Raw genomic sequence first — 20,688 nt, forward strand, 5'->3', positions numbered from 1 at the left:
CTTTCAAATATGAGTGCGAGCTCATCAAATTGGTGCCAAAGATGATGTGCTTGCGATATCGGAAGCAAAGCTCGACACACCTTGCGGGCCAATTGCATGTTCGCTTTTTCGCAAGCAAATACTCACAGTCCTTGCCACACACCCACTTTGAGCGCATACGCAGTTGAAGTGGACAGCTGAATATGGGATCAATACCTTCGGAACGCCGCTTCAAGGCTGACAGTATTTGCATCATAGGCGCTGGTCCCAGTGGACTAGCAGCAGCGAAGTAGGCTTCACGAGATTTCTGACTCCCACGCCTTTGTAGTATGGTTGACGATGAGGTAGGTATCTGATCGCAGAGAAAGCATTCTCGAGGGTTGTCATCTACGAGCAGCGTTCGAAGACAGGCGGGCTATGGAATTATTTGCCCTGTAATGAGGGCTCTGCAAAAGTTCCTGTACCACAAACAAATCCTCATGCTGGGCATGCTGAGCCGGTCTGGGGACAAGTCGGGCAAGATGGCAGTGTGAGCGAAGAGCCGGACTTCATCTCACCAGTCTACGAACGGCTCGAGACGAACATTCCACGAGGGCTGATGGGCTTTTCCGATCTGGACTGGGATGAAGATCGCCAACTCTTCCCAAAGCACGAAGACGTCCTAAACTACATTCAAACTTACGGCAAAGACGTCTCACACCTCATAAAATTACGCACCCAAGTCCTCGACGTCCGCCTCCGCCCCGACGAAAAATGGACAGTCACCACAACTCCCATCTCACAACCCAACAGTCCCCAAGAACCCACTGAAGAGACCTTCGACGCCGTCATCTGCGCCAACGGCCACTACGAAGTCCCCTACATCCCTCAAGTCCCCGGCATCTCCACCTTTCACTCAACCTACCCAAACACAATCTCCCACTCAAAATTCTACCGCAAACCAGAAGCCTACACCAACAAAAAAGTCATCATCGTCGGAAACTCCGCTTCAGGAATCGACATCGGCTCCCAAATCGAACACGTCTGCAAACTTCCCCTCATAATTTCTCAGAAGTCGGAATCCTACCTCAACGTCGAAGGCTCCAAACCGACGAACATCAAAATCGAAAAACCAGAAATCATCGAATACATCCCCCAAAACCGAACCGTAAAATTCTCCGACTCCACAACAGAATCCCACATCGATGCAATCCTCTACTGTACAGGCTACTTCTACTACTACCCCTTCCTCTCCTCCCTGCACCCTCCAATAATAACAACCGGCGAAAGAGTCCAAAACACCTACCAACACATTTTCTACGCACCAAACCCAACCCTCTCTTTCCTAGTCCTAAACCAAAAAGTCATTCCGTTTCCGATGGCGGAAGTTCAATCTGCCGTTATCGCTCGGGTTCTTTCCGGCCGTCTCTCTTTACCTTCGTTGCACGAGATGAAGAGCTGGGAAGAGGATGTGGAGAAAGAAATGGGAAAGGGACGGAATTTTCATGTTTTGAAGTTTCCGAGGGATGCGGAGATGATTAATTTTTTGGGGGAGTGGGCTAGAAGCGCGGATGGGGAGGAGGTTGGGATTGTTGGGGTTGGGATTGTGGGGAAGAAGCCGCCAAGGTGGGGAGCGAAAGAGTTTTATACGAGGGAGAGGTTTCCGAATATTAAGAGTGCGTTTAATGCGTTGGGGGAGGAGAGGTATCAGGTGAGGAGGTTGGAGGAGGTGGGGTTTGATTTTGAGAAGTGGAAAGCAGGGACAGAGGAGGGAGGGAAGGGGAAGTAGGAGCGTGGACTGTGTTGCATAGAGATCTCGATACAAGATAGAGCGGAATCAATCGTGCGATGGATCCGAGAGCTTGGTCAGTGAAAGGCGAACGGTGGGCTGTTCGACAACCTGGGTACCAGGCATGAATGAGAGTCGCAGAGAAGACCTGGCAATGACTCAACAATGTATTGCGTGTTATGTTTCGTCTATACAACTGTACATGTCATGAATCGAGCTAGTCATATCGAGACAAAATGGTCTCATCTCACAACACTGTTCTTTCTTGATGCTGTCGGCGTACCGCGTGGCGTGACACGAGTCTCGCCAAAGAATCTGGAGTATGGTAATTAGTAGGTTCGCAGGGAAGAGAATGTTTCTGGCGAGAACTTACCGTTGTGATTGTGAGTAGGAGCGCTCGTTGAGTCCGGGACGGCCAGCCGCTGCACCTGTCGTGTGTTAGCACGTCAATCTTCCAAAGCGAGGTCACAGCAGAGCGACTTACTGGCTCTTCGGGAGTTGGCAATGTAACTCAATCGTCTGCCTCCTGTGCCTCCGTGGTCCACGCTTTCGTTCCTAACGGCAGCCAACTGTTGTGCGAATGGAGATCTCTTCCGGAGTGTAGGACCCTTCCAGTAGATTACGTAAACAGCTGCCACAAGCAGGAAGGAAATGCAGAACAAGATGGTACTCGCGTATTCCAGATTATTCGGAGGACTGATATTCGTGAAGAATGGCGTGGCAGGGACTGTCAGCACACCAGCCAGGAAGTCTCGTGCCCAACCGTTGCCACCAGTGGCAGATGCGGAGTATGGGCCGTACGCGCAAATCATGTAGTCGATGGTCGCCATATAGATGGCATAGTTCGCGATGCCCACGATTGCGGCGAAGATCATGGAGCCGATCCAATGAATTGGTGGTCCTTGAATAGTCCAGGCAAAGCCAATGAGACCGATGGGCAGGCAGGGTGCCAGATACAACAATAGCCACAGCCTCGACTCATACTGCGCTCGCTCGTCATCCGGCTTGGCCTGGCGTTCTTTGATGTTACGCCTGATGGCAGGGATGAAGAAGATCCAGGCGAGAACATAGCCCACACCAATGGGGATGAAGGCCAATCCGATCTGCACAGTGGAGAAACCCCATTGATCGTAGACCAATGCAAAGGATTGGATGAACATGAAGATCAGAGCGTCAGAGAAGCCGGAGAGCAAGGAGAGTACCAATACGATGGGCTCTGTCAAGAACATCTTGAACGGGCGAATCCAGGTCACCAAAATTTCTTTGGCGGAGAACCTCTCCTTGAATGGCACCAGCTCATCAGGTCCCCACACATTCGCGTCTGGGTTTTGCTTTCTTCGCTTCTTTGCGATGCGGTTCATCATGATGGTCGTTCGTGTTTCCGGCACTGTGGCTGCGTGGAGAAGTTGGACGGCACCTCCAAAGATGAGCTGGATCCAGATGGACCATCTCCAGTCCAGGTAGGCTTCACTGAATCCGCCAACGATAGGACCCAGAATAGAACCGCCGACTGAAGAGAAGACGACGAAGGCCACTGCATATTGTTGATTATCCGACTCCCACATGTCTGCAATCATACCCAAAGTGACGGAGCCTCCAGCAGAAGACAGACCACCGAGAGCACGACCGACCATGATGGTGGCGAAGTTGGGAGCGAGGGCGACGGGAAGTTGCCAAATGTTGACTAGGAACAACGACAGCTGGAGGATAGGCCAGCGTCCAAACTCTTCTGACCAAGGTGCCCACAGTTCACAGCCGAACGCGTATAGGACGAGGAAGATCATGGCACCGCATCGAGCAGCTTGCGCGCTGACGCCAAACTCTTCGCTGATGCCGGGAATGGCATTGGAGTAGAGCGAGGTGTTGAAGTTCATGGAGACCTGGACAATGAAGATCACACTGAGAATGTACCACTTCTTCCAAGACGGGAAGCAGAAGCCCAGCTCCTGGTAGCAGTCCTCCTCTGTGAGCTCGTACTTGTCGTAGGTGCCGAGCTGTTCGAGCTTCTCGCCATTGCGGTTCGCGCTGTGGTCCTGGTGGTTGTCGACATGGTCGCGATCGGAAGTGGTCTTGTCGGAATGCTGATCATCGTCGTTCTCGCGGTGTAGCTTCTCGTTGGCATGATCCAGGTCAGCCTGGTTGATGACGGCGGGCGCGTCGTCGGTGAAATGCGTGTTCTTGGGCATGCTGGGCGACACGCTGTGGCGAGATATGAGATGCTGTGCTATGCTGTGCCCTCGACAGCTGCTCCACGATCACATCGCAGCACGGTGGGCGGGGGCACGCGAGCAGTATATAAAGGGCGGTCATGTCTGGCAACGCGACGCCGCTGATCGGCAGTGACGCCGACGTGCGTGTGGAAGGAATGATGGAGCCACACACTCCATATGGAGAGTGGAGGAGGGCAATGACGCTCCACAGCAGCGCCAACGGGGATCGCTCGCTCCTGCTGCCACGGCTGCCGTTGCAAAGCCTGCCAAGCCCGTGCTTAGTTGCGTTCTTGGTGCGCTTGACTGCGCGAAGTTCGACTTGTTCGTGTGCTCTCCGTGTCTCCACCGCCTCCCGACGACGTGACTGATAAAGTGCTGCGGGTGGGTCGGCAGAGAGTTTGCACCATGCCCGATCGCAACTGTGATCTCATCCGCTCGCCATCGTCGATTTTGCTGGTTCATGTGCCACCTGCGCTGCAACGCTCGCGAAGGATTGTGCAGTCGCAACTCCTTGCTTGGACGGCAAATTGGATCACTTGTTGCAGCATCGAGGAATGCGGATCACCATGCGTGCACGATAGCGCGGTGGTGCTGTCGTGGACAGCGCTCTGCATCTGGCACCGCTTGGACATGTCGCTGAACGAGAGATGCGGCCTCACCTCAAGACCTTCGTGATCGCAAGCCTGGCCATTTTGTTCTTCGCGCTGCTGGCATCACAATCATGGATCGCCATCTCGCAATATCTGGAACGCCAACGACAGGACGTGCTGCTGCGCGAGAGCCTTGCGAAGCAAAATAATCAACTCCAAGCATCTCTACAGCAAGCACAAGATGAAGCTGATTCCATGGCCAAGGCTGCCGCTGCTGTGACAGAATCAGAGAGGAGCAAATTTGCCTACACCTTCTACGCCACTACCGACAAATATGCATGCGGAGTGCTTGTCAACTTACGCCGCCTCGAAGAATTGAAGGCTCGCTATCCCCTACACGTTCTCATTTCACCCAACATCACAGAACCGTACGTGACCGCACTAGAAGCCGCAGGTGCTCGTACACACGTCGAGACTCCTCCACCTCTTCCTGGCGAAGGGGTCGGCTACTACGCGGATTGTCTGTTGAAGCTCCTGGCCTTCAAGCTTCATCGTATCAACCCGGGCTTGGAGCGTGTGCTTGCATTCGACTCTGACCAGCTCATCATGCAGAACCTAGACCAACTCTTCACCGGCCTTCCGATTGGCAGTATTAGCGCCCCACGAGCTTACTGGATTGCCAAGGACTTCCTCGCGAGCACCTTCATGATGATCGACCTGTCCGATCGATTGTGGAATGCAGTCAGCACAGCCGTCGCTGAAGCTGGCATGGACGAATTCGACATGGACATCATCAACAAATTGCTAGGTAATTCAGACTCTTCATGAGTAGGACAAACCTCGATCTGACTTATTGTAGGCGGTGAAGTAACCATGTTGAGTGAGTCTGGTCGCCGCAAACTCTCTATAACTTGACTGAACGTTCGGTAGGCGGCTCGTATATCACGCTCAACAGTCATTGGTACCATTTCCCGACTCATGAAATCCTGTGCTTAAGCTGATAAAAGTTTCATCGCGAAGGGAAGACTGGAACTTGCCATCGTGGTATCACTCGGACTCTGCGCAGCGGCTCAACTGGACGATGATCAACAAGGTGAATGAATTGTCCAAAGCCATTGCAGTTGCAGAAGACATGCGTCGAGACGCACCACACTCGATCGTCATACCACGCCCCCGCCTCGAACAGGCATCGCCAGAGCCTCAACCACAGATCGAACCCAACGTGGCTCACTCCTCCGACACGACCACTGACGGCAGCTTCGTCGATCAGCACATTCCGTCTGGACCACGCTTCCCCGAACATCATCCTCTCTGGCAAGAGCTGTATTTGCTACAGTCAGCGGCGGCCGTTATCCACTTCTCAGCTGTTGGAAAGCCATGGGACGTCACTGGAGAATCCTTGCGCTCGCGAAAGCCTGATGCACACCCTCTACTAGGCGAGCAATTCCTGACGTGGAGACGGACTGCAGGCAGCGTCTGTCCAGGCTATGGCAGTCTTGATCCCTTTGAGTACTGATGTGCTGATAGATCCAGATGATTCGAAATAGTTCCTTCCTGACCATGACATCTCACATCTGAGCTCGCATTCAGAGCCTTGCTTTGGCTGCGTCAATTGCTGCGACGATGCCAGCTCTTACGTCCTCCACAATTTCTGCAGCAGGTTGTTCCACCTTGACAAGCCCGACCCCTGTGCCTGCCCAAGTCGCCGCTCTGCCAGCTTTAAGCTCGCTAGAGTAGCCTGCGGTGTCGCTGCGCATCGCCTCCGTATGGCGTTTGCGTATCTCCTCGATCCCAACCCCTTCATTATGCTCAATAAAGCTCGCATTCCTGATACTCCTCCCATCATACAACACAGGCCACTTATTCGGCCCTCGCAACTCATCAAACACTTTACTCCGCACAGTACTCTGCCCTCCATCCATAGCAGCCAGAACAGCAGCACGATACTCCGGATGCATATGCGTCTCCGGCGCAGAAAGAAATCTCGTACCCAACACCACACCCTGCGCACCAAGCGTAAACGCCGCCGCAGCACCTCTTCCATCTGCAATCCCGCCGGCCGCAACTACAGGTATATCGTAACCGTTTTTTGTCAAGTTGTCGATTACTTCTGGAAGCAACGAAACAATACTCGCCCCTCTCTCCCAACCATGTCCACCGGCATCAATGCCCTGAATACACAACACATCCGGCCTCCCCTCCTCCTCTCTCACAACCTCTAAACTCGCCGCTACAGAACTCACTTGCACAAAAATCTTCGATTTCGGCAACACTTCCCTTATTGCCCTAATCCACTCCGCATAATCTGATAACTCATGACTAGCGAAGAGCCACACGACAGCTGGTCTATATTTCCTCAATACAGACAAAGCAGTTTCTTTCTTTGTGACGAAGGTGAGGAGTCCTACGCCAATTGGTAAGAGATCATCGTTGGAGGTCCGGATTAGTGCTTTTTCGACTTTGGAGAGTTCGAGTGAGAGGTCGCGCATGTCGTCTGTTGCGCCGATTTGGCCGAGGCCGCCGGCTTTTGTTACGGCGATTGCGAGGGAGGATTTTGCGTAGCTGCCCATCTGGGATCTATTAGATGTTTGTGGATTATGTGTAAAGTGAAGAAGAGAAGCCGAGGTTAGATGATGTTGTTGGGTTGAAGGTGACTTACTGGGGCGTTGATGATGAGGGGACTTTTGGTCCATGGGAACCATTTTTGGAGAGACATTGTTTGGTTTTGAGGTTTGGGGTTGTAGTTTGGGATGGGGAATGGATGAGGTTGTTCAGCTGAACTTGAAGGTCAAGCAGAAGATCGTCGAGAGGCTTGGCGTTGACAAGTTCGACTGACGTTTGGTCCTGCCGATCTTCAGTCCTCTTCTTGCCAATCATCCTACGGCATTATCACGATTTAAGTCCCTGGTTATGCTGTCTCGTGCAGAATCTATTGTCGGCTGAGATGGATGGCAACTGATCATTGTGACTCGGTCGTGGATAGACAGCCTGTGGCGACACGGTGTTGCGAACAGTGGAGAAGGAACGACTGACGCGGCCGGAAAGGGGGCAAGCGTATCACAGCAAGCTCCATCCCACAAGCTTTACACCTTTGCAATGCACAATGGGCTTTTTTCGCGACAAACATCAATACCATGTTCTCACTCATGACGATGGCTCCTCTGAGGCGCTGGCGGGTGGAGAGCAAGCTCCACGTGCATCAACGAGGTGGACTTCACGATGGATCTGGATCGTCCTTGGGTTAGCTGCTGTTTCGCTCTGCAGCATACTTGCCTGGTTTGTGTTTTCTTCATTTCCGGAAGGACGACAATACCGGCCAGGGCCTCTAAAATTCACCAAAGAGGGCACATTCCAGATAGCTGTCTTTGCGGACTTGCATTTCGGGGAGAGTAAGTGGCTACTTAGGAAGCCCATGTTGATGAAGCTCACATTTTGATAGATGCATGGGATCAATGGGGACCACAGGTAAGCCTTGAACAGGATTATAGGAGTCCATGCTGATGATCTGTAGCAAGACATCAACACTCAAAGAATCATGGGCGGTATTCTGGATGCTGAATCACAACGATTGTGAGTAGCAGGACAATCGGCACCAAGGTCATACTACGTTCTGATCTTCTCGCACCAGATGCGTACTCAATGGCGATCTTATTACAGGCGACAACAGCTATTTTCACAATAGTTCTGAGTATATCGACCGAATTGTAAAGCCGATTGTTAGTAGAGGACTGCCCTTCGCTTCAACGTATGGAAACCACGACTCGGCTTTCAATCTGTCACGGGAGCAGATCTTCGACCGAGAGCATCGATATAAGGAGTCTCTCACTGCGAACATGGTGTCAGGAAGAAATGCCGGCGTCTCAAACTATTACCTCGAAGTCTTCCCGCACGATGGAGGCGACATTCCCTCGTTGCTACTTTGGTTCTTCGACAGTCGCGGTGGCTTCTACTACCAAGAAAGGAACGATGAAGGTGAACAAGTCGGGCAGCCGAATTGGGTCGATCAATCCGTCGTGGACTGGTTCCTTAAGACCAATGATGAGCTGGTGTCCAAGCACAACAAAACGATTCCATCGTTGGCCTTTGTTCACATTCCCACCAACGCGAGTGCAGCTCTGCAGACAGAAGTTGGCGTTGATCGACATCACGAACCAGGAATCAACGATGACTACATTCTCTCCCCTCAAGCCCAAGGCTGGTGTCCCGATGGCAAGCAATCTTGCCCCTATGGCGGTCAAGACGTGCCTTTCATGCAAGCTATCGCGTCGACTCCTGGCTTGATGGCCCTATTCAGTGGTCACGATCACGGAGATACATGGTGCTATAAATGGGAAGGTCTAGTTCCCGGTATGAGCGTCAAAAGTAATGGCGTCAATCTCTGCTTCAGCCAGCATTCTGGATACGGTGGCTATGGGAGCTGGGAGCGAGGAGCGAGGCAGATACTTGTGAGAGAAGAAGATTTAGAATCGCAAATTGTGGAAACTTGGATCCGTTTGGAGAGTGGGAAGATTGTGGGAGCTGTGACGCTGAATTCGACGTATGGCGAGGATACTTATCCTGCGACGCCGAACACCAAGTCGCATTGTCCGACTTGCGATTATGCGATCATTTCGGCTATGCCAGGGATTGAGGATGTGCCGTCTTGAGATGAGGGACGACTTTCGACGCAAGCAGGAGCAAAACGGACCGCAAGACACCGTCCGGCTCCACACCTCTCGCAAGGGGCCACCAGGAATATGCCACATTCGTGAGCCGCGAAACTTGCATTCTTTGGGAGGACCGCCCTTGTCACCTGGCCTTTCTCTGCCTTCACGGTGCTGGAAACTCGCCATATTGGTGATTGAGACTAGCACTGCGAGTAACGTTGAGGGCTGGGCTTCATGCCGTGCTATGAAGAGCATAGATTGTTTGAATCGTCCAAGCTCAAGGTGAGCCAGTCGTATCTGGCGCAGCAGAGACTGGCTCACTCTTCTCTGTACCAGCAACGGACGCCTTATTGCTATCCGCCTCCGCCTGCAACTGCGCCTGAAGCTCAATAAACTCCTTCGCCTTCTTCCTCCGCTCCTCCTCAGCACGCTGTCTCTCCGCTTCAGCAGCATCCACTTTCGACTTCCACTTCGCTCTCGCCTCAGTCAAAGCATCCGATGCCACCAAAATATCATGCCGATTCCACTGCTCTTGAGGAACCATCACCAAATCCTTCAAAATCTTCACCTTACTCGATATTGACTGCAAATCTTGATCTTCCCCACCCCCTTTCCCGAATCCTCCCTCAAGTAAATCCTTCTCACCCCCAAAAATCGCCTCATGCGCAGAATTCAACATAACCTTCTGCGCATCCGCAATAGCAGAAACAAGCGGCTGCGTAGCCTCTTCAAGCTTACTCGCCAACTCCGTGATAGCGTCTAAATCATTCGACCTCTCACCATCATTGACCAAATTCTTCAAGTCCTCTTTCTGCTTCTCAATCGCCTCTCGATGATCCGGTCCCAATCTTTCCCCATAATCTTCCAACCTTTGCTCAACTTTGACAATCAATTCCTGAACTTTCAATCTCTTACTCGCTGCTTCCTCCTTCTTCGCCTTTCGTAGAGAACTCTGCTCTGCCCAGAAATCTCGCGCTTCTTGAGGATATGAAGTGGATTTTAATGGGACTTCCCAGTCGTCGAGATGTTGTTCCGCGCGATTCAGCCAGTGGATCATGCGTTCTTCTCGATTCGGAATTCCAGCGAAGTGAACGAGGAAATCACCTCTTCGGAGCTGGAAAGGTGCAAGAGTCTCGTTATGTTCGCCTTGATATGCATTAAACCAACGTTGAGGCGCTTGCACGATATGCGGAGAGAATGTCGGATGATGGAGGAGATTGTCCATTGCGGATTGATCGCGGAAAACGAGCTCGTCGGTTGGTCTGTAGTGTCTGTAAGACACGATTGCTGAGAAAAGGTTTACGGCCCATTGATTGACTCGCACGGGGAAGACGCCGTTGTTTAAACCATTCCAGTCGTTGGAGTAGACGAGATGGATGTCTTCGAATTCGGAGTCTGGAGGTGGGAGGAAGACGTCGATTGGGATGTGGGGGTTGAGGAGGACTGTATCTGCGTCGACCCAGAGGAGCCATTCTAAGCGTTCGCTTTCGGGTTTTGCGAGTTCGCGGAGGAGGAGGCTGAGGATGTAGGCAGGTTTTGACCAGACGTCGTCTAGGAGTTGCTGACGCAAGATGTGTAGTCGGTAGCCGTGCTCTCGGTCATGGCGTTCGTGAGTTCGGATCGCACGCTCCCAGGCACTGTTGCCGTAGAATAGGATTGTGCATTTTCCAATGCGAGTTCTCGCGCCCAAGCGCTCTTCTTCTGACAAGCCATCGAGGACATGCTCTCCTGGTAATATCGCTGCAGTGTTGGTCGGCTGAGTCTGCTGCGTAGCTGTCGCATTTGCTGCTTTTCCAATCGCCTGAGCAAGTTGCGGCCTGTGGTATGGGTTCAAGGAGTGCAGTTTATCCTTGACCGCGCTGTGCAATTCCGCCAATGCACCACTAATGGTAGGCGACTTCTCCAGATCAAAGCTAAGGTCTTCAGGCTGGTCTTCTGGCAGACTATCACCAATGACTCCTGCAGGCAACTCGGGCTTATTCAGACCAGTGCCGAACCCGCTTGGGTCATTCAAGACATTTCCAGGAGAAGGATGGTATGTGTGATCAATGTCTGCGAAGTTGTCATTGTTCGATGAGTCCAGGCTCGATGTCACCATCCACCCCATCATTACACATCCCACACCGACCATCAGGAATTTGAGCCTGCTCTTCGATAAAATGACGCCACGCGTGCGGCTTGGTCGGAGCCATTGTGGGATGTTGCTCGGTAGAAGAGGCGAAAGAGGTGACGAAGGTGTCGAGTCGTGGTAGGATCTCTCTCTTGATGGACTACGTGATGGCATCCTGTCAACGAAGTTTCGGGATCTTCATCTGTTGTCCCTTGACCCCCTCGAACCAGTCAGAAATGGTTCTCGATTCAGCAGAATTTTGGTGAAGCAGATGCTGTTCGAACAAAACTTCCACGTACCCTGTGAGTGACGCTCGAGCTCGAGCTACGTGTTTACATACCAGTAGACCGACATAGCTGACGCAAGGGCTTGCAGCCCTGGCACGGGCCCTTCGCGTCCCTTTTTCAGCGCAAAAGTCTAGGCTCAGCCCTACCAGGGCGCGTGAACGATCATCTCTTAAAAATTCTCAAAACATCATACTGATCAAAGCTACGATATAGCGATTGACCACTTCTGCATGATTTGATAGCAGCAGTAAAGCAAGGGCCCTGTCGGCTATTCGATAGAAAATTCCCTGTTATGAAAGACATCAATGGCGCCGTCGGCGACCCAGGCAGAAAATGTGATGCTGCGAAGATGTCAGGCGCTAGCAGATAACGCAGGTACGAGAAAGATAGAGAGCACGCACGCCGGCCGATCTGTGTGAGACATTGCACGCTCCTTGCTTCGCGAGCCCTTTCAAAGAGGGTCTTGCCCATGGCCGGTACTGCAAGTCAAAGTCGTGAAAACTACTCCGCCAAATCGAATTCCACAAATATCTCATCCTGACGACGAAGCTTCTTTGCGCGTCGCAGAGTGTCGAACTTGAGGACCGGCTGCCATGTGTCCCAATTGGGGTACCACTGTTCTTTGTAGAGCGCTGAATCTTGAAGCAGCCAGGCGCGACCAGTTTCATATTCTTTGGGCGGTTGCGTCAGCAGCATGCGCCTCCACGACGCTTCCGGATAGCAATGAAGCTGCTTGGTCTGGTCGGCATCGCTTGAGAGTAGGTAAAGCCATGGATTCTCCAAGATAGGCACACCAGACGCCCACGGCTCGAAGAATTCTATCTCGTGACCATGTCCACCTGTGTGTTCCAGCTCGCTCGTGGAGATGAGAGCTCGCTGCTCAACGAGCTCGCACGATTGTGGTATGGGCCGAAAGAAAAGATATTGCTGAATCAACTCGCTCGACTCGACTGTGCGTCGCCACTGGCGGCACACGCGCTGCACCTGGCATAATAGGTTCTGAGGTGGGAGGTGAAGCAGAATCTCCTCAGCCAATTCGGGAACGTTGAAGGTCCTCTGGCAGGCGGTGGGCGGCGGTGGTCCAGGGACGGGTTGACGAGTTACCGCCTGGCTGTCGTGCTTTGGGTTCGGCGTCGATCCCACGCAGGCGAGCTGTCGCTTTGGAGCGGGTTCCGTGTCGGGAAACATCAAATCGTAGTGCGCTTCTGTGAAGCCATCCTCGAGATGGTAACGCTTGAAAGTCATTTTGCGGTGCTTGAATGAAGAACAGAGTGTGGGGAGTGTTTTTGAGCCCAGATGAGTTCTGGGTTGCGATGTCGAGGCGGAGAGCGGCGCCTGCTGCCAGAGCGGAGTCAAATGGACGAAGATGTCGCCGCTGGCCTTGACCTCACCTCACCTCGCTGCGCCCTCACCTCAACTTGTCCCCAGTCAGTCAGTCGCTGAAAAGCATCTCTTACTCTGTGATGACAGCCCTCCCACTACGAATTAGTTTGCCCGCGGACGCTATCTGAGATACGACTACCTTCTGCCGTCTACGTGGTCTGAGCACCTACGCCTGGTATGCGACGCGCCGCGATGGCCGACATTGATAAGCGATTGCGCTGACGTATAAAGTCATGGCCACATCCACAGTTCACATGTCGTGCCTCCGAAGGCCCGCTCGTCGTGCAAGACTGGAGGAGGTGCGGTGGTGAGAGCAGAAGCGAGTGGGGACTTCTCGAAGCTTTCATCCATCCCGGCGCGCGCCAACATGACCGCGCGCGGCGGAGAGCTCTCACCTCCGCACTCCTCTCACCCGCCGTCAAACACACACTCTCCTCCATCTCGCCCACCATGGCAACTCTCCTGGTACCTCGCATCACATGTCTACGAACCCTCACCGCAACCCGAAGATCCACTCCCGGCCTCCTCTCCGCCGCCTTCACCACCTCCGCGGCCCAGAACCCCAAACACACCCGACCCCAACAACCATGGACACAACGCACAACAACACGCTTCACATCTCCCCTCTCACATAACTCAAAACTGTCCCGCCGAGCCAACTCAACCTCCTCACAACCGCAACAACAACAAGAAGTCCCAGACCACATCCTAACCTGGAACCGCTTCTTCGACCTCCGCCGAAAGCGACGATGGATCAATCTAGGCTGCAGCGTCCTAACCGCCTTCGGCACCGTAGGCCTCGTCGCACCAATGCTAGCAGAGCAAGACTTTGATACCTGGGGAGCACAAATTTCCGGCTTGGATCCTATTATCGTGCTAGGAATCAGCACATTTGCCATTGCGGCGGGAGGATGGCTGATGGGACCGACGGTGGGAAATTTGGGATTTGGGATGTGGGCGAGTAGACGTGGGTGGAAAGCGGGGATTGCAGAGGTGAGTTGATAGACAGAATCGAAAGGGTGGTGGGCGAGTCTGTGACTGACTGAGATGTGTGTCAACAGAAAGAAAAGAGCTTCTACGCTCGTATCAAGCGCTATCGCGCCGATGCCTCCGCGAGCAGTCCTCAGAATCCTATTCCAGATTATTACGGCGAGAAGATTGGTAGTGTGCAGGCATACAGGAGGTGGTTGAAGGATCAGAAAGCGTTCAATCTGAAGAAGAACAAGAATATGCTGTGAAGGAGGAACACGATCATGCTTCTGAACAATAATATAGTTAGAAAAGCACGAACGGAGGGCACGAAAAGGGCTGCATATGATTACAGACGCGGTGTTCAGCGTATGGCGTTAGGGGCGCAGGAACAGTCCACAGTTGCTATCAAGAGTCTGCCTGAGTGTATAGACGTTCCGCGCAGAATGTGGGAAGCTGGCAGCTCATACACTCCGCAAGATGAGCCGGACTCAAAATGTACTTTTTCTCATGTATAACATCCCGCATTCCACTCATGTTCGAGGGAGGCAGACGAAGCGTCCGGTCATGGCAGTCTCAAAGCACGAGAAGCATTTGTTCAATGCCGGTCTTAACACTCTGTCTTTTGGCGATCACCTGGCTGACCGAAAGCACGGAAGAAGCTTCAATATGGTTTCATCCGATGCCCTCATATATCGCACGGCACGGTATCACTCCGTAGGTGTTACCATCTCTTCACCTGGAATAAGTGGCCAATGACCCTTGGTTTATCGGCGATCGATCTTTCTTTCTTTCTTCTTTTTGTCGAAGAGCACTGGAGCTTCCTAACACATACAGTATTAGTCTGTCGTGTCTGGCGCAACCGATGAACGCTCGAAATTTTGCACCTCTCCACTTCAATCAACGTCATCTAATGGAATGCCGAGAGTAAGCGCTACTTGTGGCGTTTCGTGGTTCAGATACGCCATTTTTTCCTTCCATATGTATGACACGACCCATCGCGAATGCTGGAGCTAGCAGATCGACGGCCGGCTCAAGGTTCAGCCAGATGTCTCTCGAATGGTCTCCTCTACAATGCACCACCGCTGCGTCAGCATATGCCTGTTCAAAATCCAGTAAACCCCCCCCCTCGCCGATCGCTTGTGTATCGCTGTATGTGCATATCCCATGTGTCCTGTGACCCACAGAACGTGATCGAGATTTACCTGGTGGTAGCAAACCTCGGACCATCAACCACTATCGGTGGTACCTTGCATCTGCTGGTCGAACGAAGAGCGCTGCGACTGCATCGCCTTCACCGAATATCAATCTATCAGATTAGAAGTGCCGTAGTGCTTGCTACCCACTTGCGCCACCCATATGTTGTCACAAGGCGCCAAGCGCTTCTTAGACAAGCAGGGTGCAAGGATAAAGATGGAGAGATCGACATGCGGCATACTGATGATAATGCCTGCTGCATGATGCGTCCAACCGAAGCAAAGCTAACTAGCAGCTTCCTGAAGGTCCTCGAGGCGGTCTGATCTCCGACTGGAAGACTGGGAAATTTGAGCCGGATGCAGCGATGAAGGATGGAAGGTACAGTGGCACAAAAATGACTTGCTTGTGTAGATCTGCTGTATGCGAGCCGCCTACGAGCGAAGCGTGGTGTCTACCCGTCTGTGGCGACTGCCATGGACGAGATTATTGGGAGAATGTTGTGGGATCTGTGACGAGGCCCCTGTAGCGCCATGTTGAAAATTGCTAGTGGGATGGACTGAGCTCTTTCTGGATCATCTTGCCGTACTTGCGTGTTGAATGAGCTTGACCAGTATTGACGCAAGTGCTGGCGCGTGATGAGGAAGAGCAGCTGCCGCACAAGAACAGTGCCTGGATGTAAGTTCACTGCCATTCAGGCTAGTTCATCCGCCAGCCTTCCCACGTGTGTACTTCCGCTGCTCGGTGGCACGCATCTGCAAACACTGCCTGCTCTTTCACTTCTGACGATTACACGCAGCATTTGAGTTGGTGGAGTCGACCAGGAGTTCGTTCCACAGGAAGGAGCTGAGTATGCGCAAACTCGTCGCTCATGTCCGTGCCGATACCTAATGCCGCTTCACTCGTCCGACCCGATGTTAGTTAGCTTGAATGAAAGACGTCGACAATGAATGGTACGACAATCTAGCGTGCACCAAAATGTCAACATCGGCACGGCGAAGAACTGATCTTGGAGAGGTTTGGTTGTTGCCGAAGAGATGAGAGTCGTCGTATGCAATGTCTGCAATCCAACACGATCACATGCGGTTGTGAGCTGCCCGGTCCGGGAATAATAGTAACTTTGTAGCCGAAGTCTGAGCGGCCAAGGCGAAGCAAGACGTCAACACGGTCTTGATTTGAGATTGGTTCAAGATTGAGTTCGCAGATCCTCTGTAACTCGACAGCGCTCGCTCGACTTCTCTATACACGGAATAGAACGGCGAACAGGTGGTCAATTTCGCAGCAGGAACGGTTTGAGCGGAGGGCTAAGAGCACAGCTTTGTTGTTCGGTGCCGGTTTCCATTGACCAGGGTGAGAGGCTGAGGAAAGCGCCTCATACTCTGACAGACCATAGTCTCCCCCGGAGCAGTATTCGGGCCGTCTTTGTCCGAGACGTCGAGCGTTCCGACTCCTCCAGCTCGTACGTCGAGATGCAACACTGTATCGCCAGATTCTGATGAGTGCTGCCTGTGCAGGAGGGGCGGTGGCTCCCGCAATGCCGCTCATGTCAGTGGTGGAGGACGTATGATGGGCGTAGTTGGCGTGTGCGAGGTACTGTAGTAGGGTTCCCGGAAGCTAGCCGCCGCCAGTCCTGCAGCCTTCCCCCACCATCGCAAGCAGAGACCACCTGCGTTGCTGCATTGACAGTAGTGATGGCAGACCGCAACAGCGACAGATGACGGACGTGCGAGGCATTCCTGTGTCACCACACGCAGCCGTGGGCGCGCAACTACCGTGTGGCGTAGGGCGGCCAGGCCAGGCAGTTCCTCGATCCCGGCACATTGGAAGCTATGGCGGCCGCGACAGCGGAGAAGGGCAGAAGCGCGCCGCCACGTTGTCTGCAGACGCACGCAATCGAGCCTTTTCTCGTGGACTCCGAACGGGCCATTGGCGAGTCGCGCTGGGATCGGGAGCTCCTCCGCCGCTGCGCGCCACAGCACATGCCGGAGATTCCCTTCGCGCGGCAATCCTGTGATCCCTCGTCCACGCTCGCCAAATCATCCTCCCCCTCCGCCGCCGTCAACCAGCGTCATCGACCGCCAGCGCGAGGAGGGCCACGCACCGACGACGCCTCGAGGACACCCATCTGCCATCTGCCAGACGCCAGCGCGCGCCTCGCGTGAGGCCCAGCGCTCGGCTGTGGCCCTACATGGCATGCCGCCCTGGTCAATGCTAGCGCCAGTGGCAATTCTTCCTCCTTGAAGTGGGCGCTGGTGTAACCCACGCAGCTTGGGTGGCGAACGCTGGCCTGGCACGAGAGCCTTCCTGCCGTGCCCGAAGCTCGTCGAGCAGCCCGACAACGATGCCAGCCTGCGCCGCCAGCGGCCACGCCTGCGCCAGCGACGTCCACATGCGAAGGTTTGCCCCTGCGCCGCTTTCTGGCCGAGCGTGCCAACTTCTCGCGGACAAGCATCGTCTCGGTGGTGCATCGCCTGCAGAAGCCTCTGCTTTGGTGGCGCATGGCGAGCCGGCCGCTGGGCTGGGCTGCGTTCCGTCGACCAAAGGGCACGACCGTCAAATCCCTCTTTAAGGTTCTAGATCGCAGGTCAGCCTAAACCGCAATGCAGCCTCCTGCTCGCACTTGCACCCTCTACTTCTTCTTCCTCGACTCGTCATTGGTCCGTCACACCACAGCTTGCCCCGTCGAGCCTTCTTTACTAAACGTTGGTGACTTCCTTCCTGTTTGGCGGTCTCTTCTTCGTGACCCGTCTTTCTTGACGGCCGGACCACAACCATGGGAGACATGCATCCTCACAACACATCGCAGGAAGGAGACCGGCTACCGAACCAACAGAGTACATCGCACCCGTCGATGCATCAGCAGAGCAGGTTAGCCGTGGCCCGCTACCCTCGGGCTCAAGTACATGAAGTTGACTCGTAATGGCAGCGCACCTTTCCATTCTCAATTCGAATATCTCTCTCAAAATCAAACCCAGTCATCCATGGCTTCCGGATCTCCCAGCATGACTCCGTATGGTCAGCAATCGTTTGACATGGGCGCATTGGCTGCATCACTGCCGCAGAACTTGCAGCCCGGCGTGATGCAGCGTCCATATGGCGGCCCCGATGCTTCCCACAACGTATCTACCTCGAGTCCTTATGCTTCCCAGCAAGCCATGTTCACACAGCCGCGCGGTCACACCTTCGACCCAGCCCTGTTGGCCAGAGCGCAGCAACAGCAGCAGTACCTCAATGCCCACTATGGTGCTCCAGGTCCCATGCAGCGGCCTCAGCAGCTCGCCATGCAAGGACAGTTGGCGTACTCTCCGATTGATCCCTACGGATATGGCATGGCTCCATCGCAATACTCGCCGATCGATCCGCGCTTCGTGACCCAGAACTCTTTTCCAATGGGAGCCATGCATGCGGATATGAGTATATGAAAATCCTGGCATTCGCGTGTGATCGCTACTGACCACGACACAGCACAATTCAACCCTCGACCAATCGATACTGCGCCAGTTCCAAATTATCCTCGAGGACCACCCCGAAAGCCGAAGCAATCTGGCCATGCACTATGGGTGGGCAATCTGCCCCCTGCCGCCGCCGTTGTCGATTTGAAGGACCATTTCTCGCGTGATGCAACGGACGACATTGAGAGCGTATTTTTGATAGCGAAGAGCAACTGTGCGTTCGTCAACTATCGCACCGAAGCAGCGTGCGTTGCTGCGATGAACCGCTTTCACGATTCCCGTTTCCACGGCGTGCGGTTGGTTTGCCGGCTGCGTCGAGGCACTGCATCCACTGCGGCGACCCCGACCGACACACAGTCCGAATCGCAGTCCGCGGCTCAGACACCGCCTGTTGCTGGTGCAGCAGTGGATGGTGATTCTGCAGGACCGACAATAGCTCGTAGCCATTCCGAGCAGAGTTCACCATCTCCAGACGTAACGAACGAGGCGGAGGGCCCGCCTCAGTCAGATGAGAAAGTGCCGGAGAAGTACTACATCGTGAAGAGTCTGACGTCTCAAGATCTGGAGGCTAGTGTTAGGAATGGGGTCTGGGCAACTCAATCTCACAATGAAAAAACACTGAATCGAGCTTTTGGACAGGCGGACAACGTCTACTTGATATTCTCTGCCAACAAATCTGGAGAGTACTTCGGCTACGCTCGCATGGAGTCCGCGATCGAGGGCGAGCCAGTAAATCTCTCCTCGTCTTCTACGCAAGAGGACGCTACTCATACCAGCGACTCTGACGGGTCCCCGCAATCCATTCATACTCCCGCGACAGCAACAGCACCCAAAGGCCGGATCATCGACGACTCTGCTCGGGGAACCATCTTCTGGGAGGCAGACCACGGCGAGATCGAGAACGGCGCCGATACCAAAGATGCGAGTGCGTCGGACCACTGGGGAAAGCAGTTCAAAATCGAATGGCTATCGACCAGCAAATTGCCATTTTACCGGACGCGGGGTCTGCGAAATCCATGGAACGCCAACAGAGAAGTCAAAATTGCACGAGATGGCACCGAACTGGAGCCCAGCGTGGGCAAGAGGTTGGTGCAAATGTTTCACCGGCCTCAGCAGCCTCCACAGCCTGGAACGATTATGCCAGGAGGTATGCAATTTCCTCGATAGCATCAAGAGCGGCGCGGTCAATTCTTTTTCAAGCGACATTCTTGGCGGACGACGACGAATGACTAGCAGAATACATGCTCAAACCGGTAGGACAGTCATCACATGGAGTTACGACATGACGGCAGACTTTGTGCTGTAATTTCTGGAACTTGCTCAGCAAAGCATCTGCATTTCGATCTTTCACCATCTCGGCGTCTCGTCCTTTGAAGCGGCTTGTAGAGCGTAGGATCGCGATCTGTTCTCCATGTACATTATACCAAACTTCAGAGATCTATTTGATGAAGCAAACGAAGCGGAGGAATCCATCAGTAATGCAGCATCATCAACCCTGGAAATTTTTCCCGTGCCGTGATGGGTTTCTCGGCCTACGCGACTGGCCGGCTGGAACGATTTTACGCCATATGCAAAAGTGGGAATCGCAGTGCGACGACTTGGCCCGGCGCTAACTGCGATGAGAACGGAGCTATTCTTGATTGTTAAACAAAATTAGCGTGCCAATTCCTAGGCAATGCAGGGCGTCAAACTGGGTTCCGGAATAACGCCGCTACTATAGATCGTTAGCATTTCGTATCTTTATTCCTATAATTAACTCTAAGCTATAATCTAGGCCTTTTAATCGTTATAGAGTTATATTATATTACTAATTAAGAGATAGTATATTAATAATAAGGTATTACTACCTCCGGAATAACTAACTATTATAGTTATAGTATTTATTTATAGACTTAATTATTCTAGATATCTAGCGATTCTAGATAATACTATTATAGTATATTAATTATTATTTAATCTATTACTAAAAAATAAAATAATCTTTACTAATACCGAGATATTTAAACAATTATAGTTAATAGTTACTAATATATATAAAGAAGTATCTAAGAACTATATATAGGACGGCCTTATATAGAAGTTATTCTATTACTATTATTA

The 20,688-nt window shown here is 52.9% G+C and overlaps 9 protein-coding genes across 9 annotated transcripts; 5 read left to right on the forward strand and 4 right to left on the reverse strand.

Annotated features, from left to right (window-relative positions):
• Positions 1–182: 182 nt before the first annotated feature.
• Positions 183–1,747, forward strand: RHO25_012764 (uncharacterized protein; the record flags this gene model as incomplete). The annotated part of the gene is made up of 2 exons (XM_023604062.2): positions 183–268; positions 328–1,747. 2 exons carry the CDS (start codon positions 183–185, stop codon positions 1,745–1,747), a joined length of 1,506 nt encoding a protein of 501 aa, XP_023450300.1.
• A 242-nt stretch (positions 1,748–1,989) lies between these two features.
• Positions 1,990–3,933, reverse strand: RHO25_012765 (uncharacterized protein; the record flags this gene model as incomplete). The annotated part of the gene is made up of 3 exons (XM_023604063.2): positions 1,990–2,062; positions 2,121–2,175; positions 2,232–3,933. 3 exons carry the CDS (start codon positions 3,931–3,933, stop codon positions 1,990–1,992), a joined length of 1,830 nt encoding a protein of 609 aa, XP_023450295.1.
• Positions 3,934–4,604: 671 nt separating this feature from the next.
• Positions 4,605–6,063, forward strand: RHO25_012766 (uncharacterized protein; the record flags this gene model as incomplete). The annotated part of the gene is made up of 4 exons (XM_023604064.1): positions 4,605–5,355; positions 5,407–5,427; positions 5,478–5,508; positions 5,568–6,063. The coding sequence occupies 4 exons, from the start codon at positions 4,605–4,607 to the stop codon at positions 6,061–6,063; spliced, it is 1,299 nt and encodes a 432-aa protein (XP_023450294.1).
• A 70-nt stretch (positions 6,064–6,133) lies between these two features.
• Positions 6,134–7,263, reverse strand: RHO25_012767 (uncharacterized protein; the record flags this gene model as incomplete). The annotated part of the gene is made up of 2 exons (XM_023604065.1): positions 6,134–7,117; positions 7,207–7,263. The coding sequence occupies 2 exons, from the start codon at positions 7,261–7,263 to the stop codon at positions 6,134–6,136; spliced, it is 1,041 nt and encodes a 346-aa protein (XP_023449949.1).
• A 387-nt stretch (positions 7,264–7,650) lies between these two features.
• RHO25_012768 (uncharacterized protein) lies at positions 7,651–9,193 on the forward strand (the record flags this gene model as incomplete). Its single annotated transcript, XM_023604066.2, has 4 exons — positions 7,651–7,936; positions 7,987–8,012; positions 8,059–8,117; positions 8,176–9,193. The coding sequence occupies 4 exons, from the start codon at positions 7,651–7,653 to the stop codon at positions 9,191–9,193; spliced, it is 1,389 nt and encodes a 462-aa protein (XP_023449950.1).
• A 277-nt stretch (positions 9,194–9,470) lies between these two features.
• On the reverse strand, positions 9,471–11,657 carry RHO25_012769 (uncharacterized protein; the record flags this gene model as incomplete). Its single annotated transcript, XM_023604067.2, has 2 exons — positions 9,471–11,463; positions 11,644–11,657. 2 exons carry the CDS (start codon positions 11,655–11,657, stop codon positions 9,471–9,473), a joined length of 2,007 nt encoding a protein of 668 aa, XP_023449951.1.
• A 201-nt stretch (positions 11,658–11,858) lies between these two features.
• RHO25_012770 (uncharacterized protein) lies at positions 11,859–12,835 on the reverse strand (the record flags this gene model as incomplete). Its single annotated transcript, XM_023604068.2, has 2 exons — positions 11,859–11,931; positions 12,093–12,835. 2 exons carry the CDS (start codon positions 12,833–12,835, stop codon positions 11,859–11,861), a joined length of 816 nt encoding a protein of 271 aa, XP_023450483.1.
• A 588-nt stretch (positions 12,836–13,423) lies between these two features.
• RHO25_012771 (uncharacterized protein) lies at positions 13,424–14,211 on the forward strand (the record flags this gene model as incomplete). Its single annotated transcript, XM_023604069.2, has 2 exons — positions 13,424–13,966; positions 14,035–14,211. The coding sequence occupies 2 exons, from the start codon at positions 13,424–13,426 to the stop codon at positions 14,209–14,211; spliced, it is 720 nt and encodes a 239-aa protein (XP_023449952.1).
• A 3,698-nt stretch (positions 14,212–17,909) lies between these two features.
• On the forward strand, positions 17,910–19,755 carry RHO25_012772 (uncharacterized protein; the record flags this gene model as incomplete). The annotated part of the gene is made up of 3 exons (XM_023604070.2): positions 17,910–18,004; positions 18,063–18,550; positions 18,602–19,755. The coding sequence occupies 3 exons, from the start codon at positions 17,910–17,912 to the stop codon at positions 19,753–19,755; spliced, it is 1,737 nt and encodes a 578-aa protein (XP_023449953.1).
• Positions 19,756–20,688: the final 933 nt, after the last annotated feature.

Source organism: Cercospora beticola, chromosome 9 (assembly GCF_033473495.1).
Source record: "Cercospora beticola chromosome 9, complete sequence".
Taxonomy (NCBI): Eukaryota; Fungi; Ascomycota; class Dothideomycetes; order Mycosphaerellales; family Mycosphaerellaceae; genus Cercospora; species Cercospora beticola.